The 9,097-nt window shown below is 41.9% G+C and overlaps 1 protein-coding gene across 2 annotated transcripts; it reads left to right on the forward strand.

Moving 5' to 3' along the window:
* Positions 1–1,155: 1,155 nt before the first annotated feature.
* dkk3a (dickkopf WNT signaling pathway inhibitor 3a) lies at positions 1,156–8,646 on the forward strand. 2 transcript variants are annotated; one of them, XM_062385306.1, is made up of 7 exons: positions 1,156–1,406; positions 2,090–2,206; positions 4,948–5,010; positions 6,014–6,106; positions 7,422–7,566; positions 7,968–8,124; positions 8,263–8,646. In XM_062385306.1, the coding sequence occupies exons 1-7, from the start codon at positions 1,209–1,211 to the stop codon at positions 8,348–8,350; spliced, it is 861 nt and encodes a 286-aa protein (XP_062241290.1). In that variant the 5' UTR covers positions 1,156–1,208; the 3' UTR covers positions 8,351–8,646. The 2 variants fall into 2 exon arrangements, with proteins under 2 accessions (XP_062241290.1, XP_062241280.1); XM_062385296.1 differs by lacking the exons at positions 1,156–1,406; positions 2,090–2,206 and adding exons at positions 3,808–4,058; positions 4,750–4,866.
* Positions 8,647–9,097: the final 451 nt, after the last annotated feature.

A 9,097-nucleotide genomic window follows, 5' to 3' on the forward strand; every position in this document is an offset into this window, starting at 1 on the left:
GTCCTTGATAAGCTGGTGGCTGAACAACCAAGTTAACCGCCACACAACCAGAGTGTCAGACGCTCTAATGACCATCGACTCATCGCAGTCATCCTTAGAGGTCAACAGCATTGAGGAGAAAAGATCAGAGCAGACTTCATCATCAGAGGTCAGCAGCGGAGGGACGAAAAGATCGAAGCAGTCAACACCAACAGTGGTCAGCAGCACTGAGGAGAAAAGATCGAACAGTGGGAATAAGAGATCGAAGCAGTCAACACCAGCAGTGATCAGCAGCACTGAGGAGAAAAGATCGAACAGCGGGAATAAAGGGTTGAAGCAGTCAACACCAGCAGTGATCAGCAGCACTGAGGAAAGATTGAAGCAGACATCATCAAAGAACACCAGCATTGAGGAGAAAAGATTAAAGCAGTCAAATCTTAACGTTTAACTTCTACAAAAACTTCTTGAAACACACTTTTATAGACTTGCTTTTGTGTAATGTCGAGTTTTTACTTGTTCATACATTTTTTACTGTCATATTACTGCTTTTATGTGATCAAGTTTTCACGTGACTCAGTTCGACATCTACTCATTCAATCTGAACATGACCACATCCTGCTGATTGCAATTTCTTTTGTAAATTCGTTTTTTTCTAAAAGTGCTGTATAAATTACTATTCATTTTCTATCTATGTGGCAAAGCGCAGGCCTAACAAATTGGCTAATATTACCTGTGAACTAAAGTTGAAATAACCTGTAAATTTGTCAATACAGTCACTTTATAAACTCCAAATGAAGTTGATGAGTCATGTGTTGTGGTTTCACCTTATCACACGTGTAGAAACGATAGATAACTTAGTTGCCTGCACTGTCATCCACTTAAAAGATAGTTTTACTACGAGTTAGCTCATGGCTAGTTAAGCAATTAGCTAGCTAGCATGAAGCGAGAGGATGCTACTGTTGCTATGGTTTCCCCCGCGCACTAACTCCAAGCTGTGGTTTAACTTGACCGGAACTATGTTCGATGAATCCCGAACACATGTCCTTTAAACTTTACAAACACATTGCAATGAACGGATACAACTTTATTTAAAAAATGTGCACATTTACACGTGTGAGGTGACGGAGAACGCGTCCGCTGCTGAGGGGGGGTGCTGACGCTGCTCCTCCTCATCACCGCCGCACCACACCCTCCTCACAGCGGCAGCAGCAGCAGCACTGACCGGCGTCATGATGCGGATCTCCCTGCTGGTTCTGGCCCTCGCCGCGGTCTGCGACGGCATCCTCCCCGAGATCGTGCACCCAGCAGTGGACCACATCCTGGAGGATCACCCGGTCCCAGGACTAACGGAGCCGGGCCGGGCGCTGGTGGAGGTGGAGCAGCTGCAGGAGGCTCCGCAGCGAAACCCCCAGGATGCGACTCACCCAGTAGGCAGACATCCGCCTTTTAAGTGCAGCTGTGTTTACATCACATAGCATTATCTCACCACTTATAGAGAGAGCAGGGAGATGATAGACATAGATTATACATCGATTATTATCATGTTTAGTTTAGTTTAGAGACTGATTGTTGCTGCTGCAGCAAAGATTGTGCTTTAAACTCTTCTCAAAACATTTTACAAATCTGAGGTCACCATGCATAAGCTAGATAGATAGATAGATAGATAGATAGATAGATAGATAGATAGATAGATAGATAGATAGATAGATAGATAGATAGATAGACTGATAGATAGATAGATAGATAGATAGGTAGATTAGTGTGTTGCAGCAGAAGGTCAAGGGCATTGCACATAGAGTGAAGTGAATGTAACAAACTTCCAATGTACCAAAACCTGTACATACTCCCTTAGTACATGATAAACAATAAAATACTAGACTACACAGTAAAGTACTAAATATAATAGAACAACAACAATAAGCACTATATCAATACATTGGACCTTTGTTGTATTGCTGTTGATTGAAATTATATTGCGTTAATCATTGATGTTGATTTTATCGCCCAGTCCCACATATATATGAAGTTTTCGCAGAGTCGTCAGTGGAAAGAATAAGAGAGTGACTTCTTAATGCATCTCTTCACTTCATATCTTTCTATCCTTTTCCAGAAAGACGTCGACAGTGTGAGCCCCGATCCCAGTAACCTTCCTCCAGATCATCACAATGAATCCGCTTCTGATAAAGTGATTGATGATGAATCCGCCCACACATCATCGGTGGACCTGGTACGCTCATAAACAAGAAGTGACTATAGTGTTTGTTCCCTTTGTGAATAAAGCTGAGGAATGAGGAAGATCAATAGGCTTTTCATAAAGACTTTTGCCACAGCAGGGACGCTCCAAATCCTGTCACAGGTTGCGAAAAAATTCAATGAGAATCCCAAAGTCACTAGCAGGAAGGCAATACGGTCATTGATTGGTAGTATTGACGCTGTGCTTCTGGAGAAGGAGAAGCCAGGAGGTGGAAATGAAAGTTCTGCATACCAAACACTGAAAAAGCTTCCATCTAAAAAGGTTATTGTATTAACAAAACGGCTTTCAGATCTCATCTTTTCGCACATTGCACCTGGCAAGAAGTCAGACCTGGGTTCAGGTCCAGTGAAAAAGGTTTTGGTTTCTTCTTCACACAGGGGCATATATGCAGACATTCAGACCAGGGTGTTTTGTTTTCTGTCCTTGATAAGCTGGTGGCTGAACAACCAAGTTAACCGCCACACAACCAGAGTGTCAGACGCTCTAATGACCATCGACTCATCGCAGTCATCCTTAGAGGTCAACAGCATTGAGGAGAAAAGATCAGAGCAGACTTCATCATCAGAGGTCAGCAGCGGAGGGACGAAAAGATCGAAGCAGTCAACACCAACAGTGGTCAGCAGCACTGAGGAGAAAAGATCGAACAGTGGGAATAAGAGATCGAAGCAGTCAACACCAGCAGTGATCAGCAGCACTGAGGAGAAAAGATCGAACAGCGGGAATAAAGGGTTGAAGCAGTCAACACCAGCAGTGATCAGCAGCACTGAGGAAAGATTGAAGCAGACATCATCAAAGAACACCAGCATTGAGGAGAAAAGATCAAAGCAGTCAAATCTTAACGTTTAACTTCTACAAAAACTTCTTGAAACACACTTTTATAGACTTGCTTTTGTGTAATGTCGAGTTTTTACTTGTTCATACATTTTTTACTGTCATATTACTGCTTTTATGTGATCAAGTTTTCACGTGACTCAGTTCGACATCTACTCATTCAATCTGAACATGACCACATCCTGCTGATTGCAATTTCTTTTGTAAATTCGTTTTTTTCTAAAAGTGCTGTATAAATTACTATTCATTTTCTATCTATGTGGCAAAGCGCAGGCCTAACAAATTGGCTAATATTACCTGTGAACTAAAGTTGAAATAACCTGTAAATTTGTCAATACAGTCACTTTATAAACTCCAAATGAAGTTGATGAGTCATGTGTTGTGGTTTCACCTTATCACACGTGTAGAAACGATAGATAACTTAGTTGCCTGCACTGTCATCCACTTAAAAGATAGTTTTACTACGAGTTAGCTCATGGCTAGTTAAGCAATTAGCTAGCTAGCATGAAGCGAGAGGATGCTACTGTTGCTATGGTTTCCCCCGCGCACTAACTCCAAGCTGTGGTTTAACTTGACCGGAACTATGTTCGATGAATCCCGAACACATGTCCTTTAAACTTTACAAACACATTGCAATGAACGGATACAACTTTATTTAAAAAATGTGCACATTTACACGTGTGAGGTGACGGAGAACGCGTCCGCTGCTGAGGGGGGGTGCTGACGCTGCTCCTCCTCATCACCGCCGCACCACACCCTCCTCACAGCGGCAGCAGCAGCAGCACTGACCGGCGTCATGATGCGGATCTCCCTGCTGGTTCTGGCCCTCGCCGCGGTCTGCGACGGCATCCTCCCCGAGATCGTGCACCCAGCAGTGGACCACATCCTGGAGGATCACCCGGTCCCAGGACTAACGGAGCCGGGCCGGGCGCTGGTGGAGGTGGAGCAGCTGCAGGAGGCTCCGCAGCGAAACCCCCAGGATGCGACTCACCCAGTAGGCAGACATCCGCCTTTTAAGTGCAGCTGTGTTTACATCACATAGCATTATCTCACCACTTATAGAGAGAGCAGGGAGATGATAGACATAGATTATACATCGATTATTATCATGTTTAGTTTAGTTTAGAGACTGATTGTTGCTGCTGCAGCAAAGATTGTGCTTTAAACTCTTCTCAAAACATTTTACAAATCTGAGGTCACCATGCATAAGCTAGATAGATAGATAGATAGATAGATAGATAGATAGATAGATAGATAGATAGATAGATAGATAGATAGATAGATAGATAGATAGATAGACTGATAGATAGATAGATAGATAGATAGGTAGATTAGTGTGTTGCAGCAGAAGGTCAAGGGCATTGCACATAGAGTGAAGTGAATGTAACAAACTTCCAATGTACAAAAACCTGTACATACTCCCTTAGTACATGATAAACAATAAAATACTAGACTACACAGTAAAGTACTAAATTTAATAGAACAACAACAATAAGCACTATATCAATACATTGGACCTTTGTTGTATTGCTGTTGATTGAAATTATATTGCGTTAATCATTGATGTTGATTTTATCGCCCAGTCCCACATATAAATGAAGTTTTCGCAGAGTCGTCAGTGGAAAGAATAAGAGAGTGACTTCTTAATGCATCTCTTCACTTCATATCTTTCTATCCTTTTCCAGAAAGACGTCGACAGTGTGAGCCCCGATCCCAGTAACCTTCCTCCAGATCATCACAATGAATCCGCTTCTGATAAAGTGATTGATGATGAATCCGCCCACACAGCATCGGTGGACCTGGTACGCTCATAAACAAGAAGTGACTATAGTGTTTGTTCCCCTTTGTGAATAAAGCTTAACAAACTTCTCACCTTCACACAGGAGAGCCACAACGTGACCACCACAACCATCCCAGACAGTGACCTGGGAAACACCATCGAGCATGTAAGTTATCACGCAGGTCCTGTACCTAGAGCTCAAGAGAAAATCCATCTTTAAACAAGGCTTTCCTTATCGTCTACGACAGCTCACTGTAAAATATTTAACATGAAACACCTGGATATTGGTAGCAGATATTAATGTTGACAATGTGCATTACATGTCCTCAGTCCTCTTTGCATGTGCATACAATTAGGTGCTTTTTTGATTGATTGAAATGAACACTCTGCAAAACTGTTGATATTTTTTGTAAACTGAAATTCCCACTCAGTTCTTCTGGGTGTTGTTGATAACATATAAGCAGTTGTGTTTACTGCAGTCCAGTTTAAAGAGCAGCTTTCTTATTACATCATTTAATTGACTTCCAGTGTTGACGATAAAGGTAAAACATTTATCAATGAGTGTGACACAATCTAAAAAGACAGGAGAGGTTAATAATTGTTTACATGTTAACTCTGAGACAAGAGTCTGTCCCCAAGAGGTGAAAAAGAACACTTCAGGTTTTCTGTCTGTCTTATTGCTACAAAGAAACTTCGTCAACCTAACAGCTTTATCTTTTTAATTCTTTATATTGCTGATTGGTTTATTATAAGTAATGTTTGGAATACAGTCAAAGTCAACTTAATTTTCAATTCTGCCATATGTATAGGACATTGAAATGTTGTTTCTCTCTGATCCTAGGTGTAAACATATAATTAGACAGAACATACAAGTACGCAACATAATAAGTACTCAGAACATAGCACACTATGAAAGAATTGCAACTGGAATAGTGCAAAAATGGATTGAGTGTTCAAAAATACTTCATGGGATACATGCAGCAGCATTTGTGGATAAAAGTATCAGACTATCAGGAGCCTGTCGTGTTTTCAAAACTGTAAATATTGTGATTGTTAATTCACATGATGACCTGACTGCTGGTTCCCTGAGAACTATGGGACCAAAACCCTGGCGTTAGAAAAGTACCATGATGCACCCTGATGTCCTCCCTCCTCTCTCTTGTCTTTAGGGATGCGTCGGTGATGAGGACTGTGGGAAGGGAAGGTATTGCCGTAATGTCATGCACGGCTCCAAGTGTTTGCCTTGCAAAGCAACCGATGTGGTGAGTGAACAAGAGTTTTCTTTTTATATGGGCACCTTAGTCTTATTCTGATAAATTTTCTCTAAAAGGCATTCCTCCCCAGGTCTGTCGCTCTCACACACACACTCACAGAGACACGTCAGTCGGTAGCAGCTGGAGTTTCACCTCAGCTGCATTGCAGTGTGTCTACAAGTGTAATTGGAGTGTGTTGTGGTGAACGCTGCGTCCTATGAGCTTCATTTGAAACAAGAGCACATGTCAAGGATAAATCTCTCGAGCTTGCACTCCCTCTTGTCTCACTCACAGGATGTAAAAAACAAACCGCATTAGTAATGACTCTTCTCTGTAGAGACTCAGCCGTTGGTTTATAATTCAGTCTTTTTTTTTTTACTGCTGATTCTGTGGTTTTAACTCATCCCATTGGTCTCCGAGTATCACAGTAAAGAGCAATGCAAAGGGTTAAGATGTTGGCAGTCTGACAAACAACAGTGAGAAGGGATAATAACAACACAGAGGACAGGATCTGTGTCTTATCAAAAGTGCTGCACAGGAAAACTCTGCATGGACATTATCAGTTCCCTGGAACTTTCTCTTCCTGCATTCAGAGACCCGCTGACCCTAAATATCATTAATATTTAACCAAAGAGAAAACAGGAGCTGCAACACTGAAATGTGTTTTTCAGCTGCAACCTCAGTCAGCTTCTTTTCAAATATAATTTTTGGGGAATATAAAGAGAGGAGGGGGGGGGGGGGGGTGCTGCGTGTTCCTGATGGTTATAATTGTAATTTATGCATTTTAAAAATCAGCATTTAGTGTGTTGAACCGTGGACTGTATATAAGGATGGATGACAGGTCTCCACTCCCTCCCACTATCCAGAAATGAAGTTAAAACATTCTGGATAGGAAGGCTGCCATCTTGCCACTTGGAGCAGGAGTGTGTGCAGCAGCCAAGGCAGAGGGGTCCCTGTGGGATACTGACATTCATCAGTGTGATAAGAACAACCTTAAATGATAGAGGCTGTCTTTGTGGAAAAAGTTATTTAACGTATAATTTGACTTGACTATACTGCAGCCAGCCACCAGGGGGGGATCGAGACTCTCTGGCTCTGCTGTTGGGGAGCAGTCATGTCTTCCATCTTTATATACAGTGTACGGGTTGGACATGGTGCAAACGCATTCAAACCAGTTCTTAGCATTTTTCATTTAGGCTCAGAGCTGGGGGGGGGGGAGTCAATGTGAGTGCCAGCCTTGTACAACTGGACGTTCATCATTTAAAGTTACTTAAAGAGATTGACGTCTGCTGATATGTGGAGACGGTTTCTTCTGTGCTTTCAGCCGTGCACTAAAGACGAGGAGTGCTGTGCTGATGAGCTGTGTGTGTGGGGTCAGTGCAGCCCGAATGCGACCAAAGGAGACGCTGGCAGCACTTGTCAGTACCAGACGGACTGCAGCCCTGACCTCTGCTGTGCTTTCCATAAAGGTACAACATCATACACAGACTGCAGTATAATGGTGATGGCCTGTGGCGTCTTTTGATTTTCCCTCCATCTGTCCCATTGTTGTGAACGCAAGATCTCAGGAACACTGATATGGAATTTCTTCAAATTTGGTTCAAATGTTCACTTGGACTTCAGGATGAGCTGATTTAAACTTGGTGCTCAGAGGTCAAGGTCAGTGTGACCTCACAAAACGTTTTTCGTCTCTTGAATATGATATTTTTTATGTCTGCCTTTAGGGAAATGCTTCAGATTTGTTGTTACTCAAAGATTAACTGATTAGATTTTCATGGTCAAAGGTCATGTTGACCACAACGATTTAGATGGTTTGACTGGTGGAGGCCTACAACTACAGGGCAGTGATTCTAGTTCTTTGTGTGTTCAGCCCTGCTCTTCCCTGTGTGCTTGGCCAAGCCCATTGAGCGTGAGCGCTGCTTCGGTGCCTCCAACCACCTGGCGGAGCTGTTGTCCTGGGACAGTCAGGACAAGGGACCACGGAAGCACTGCCCCTGTTTAGGAGATCTCCACTGCCAGCAACTGGGGTACGTACAATCAATTTAATCGAACAGAATGTTATGTTTGTGTTTTTTATGTTGATTGTCAAAATAAATACAGGATTAAATCTATGCAGTTTATGTTTTTCTCTTAAACCACAATGCTGTGCTCTTCTCTTTAAACAGGAGAGGGTCCATGTGTCTGAAAGGAGAAGACTCTAGTGAAGAGGACATGGCAGACACACTATACTCAGAGATAGACTACATCATCTAGACACAGCTTAATTTGATTCACACTGCCTTTGCAACAACTAGACTGAGATCTCCTCCACTCTAGAGCTTTGCACTTTCTGTTATCAAGCTCAATCCAAAGTCAAAAAGTAATACATCACTGAAAGTAGAGAAAAATAAATGTATTTTATTTGCTTGCAATTAAGACCTGAAGTTAATAATTCTGGTGTTCATGGTGTCTGAAAATGTAGATATAAAAGTCTTTAAGAAAAAGACAGGAAACTGTGACAATAATAAACACCGGTTTCTTCTATTTACTGCAATTCTATATTTTATCATTACGCTAATCCTAATAATAACCATTGCACATTGATAACTGTAACACTGAAAACATGGAGATCATTCACCTCATTGTTTCACCTGCATGAAGCTTCAGTGCAACAGTGTAAGTGTAATTTCGAATCTGTTGAAAGGAATCTGTCAACATTAGGCTGCTGCTGACAGTGACGACAGCAGTTTGTCTTTTTGTCATGAAGGAACTTTGTCCTCTTATTTTTCAGCATAAATCTAAATCTGTCTGCTTGTTGATGTGTAGAGTTTATTTTTTTCTTAAACACTTTCTCCTGTTATTTATAAGTAACTATTTAGGCAAACTGTGATGCTTGACCCTCGAAGAGCTGTTTTCAGGTTGTCCGTCTTTCCGTCCAATTCTTGTGAATGCCAAATCTCAAGAACGCCTTAAGGAAATAACTTTGGATCTGGCAAAAAAATTCCCTTGGACTCAAAGATG

Source organism: Platichthys flesus, chromosome 1, assembly GCF_949316205.1.
Source record: "Platichthys flesus chromosome 1, fPlaFle2.1, whole genome shotgun sequence".
Lineage (NCBI taxonomy): Eukaryota > Metazoa > Chordata > Actinopteri > Pleuronectiformes > Pleuronectidae > Platichthys > Platichthys flesus.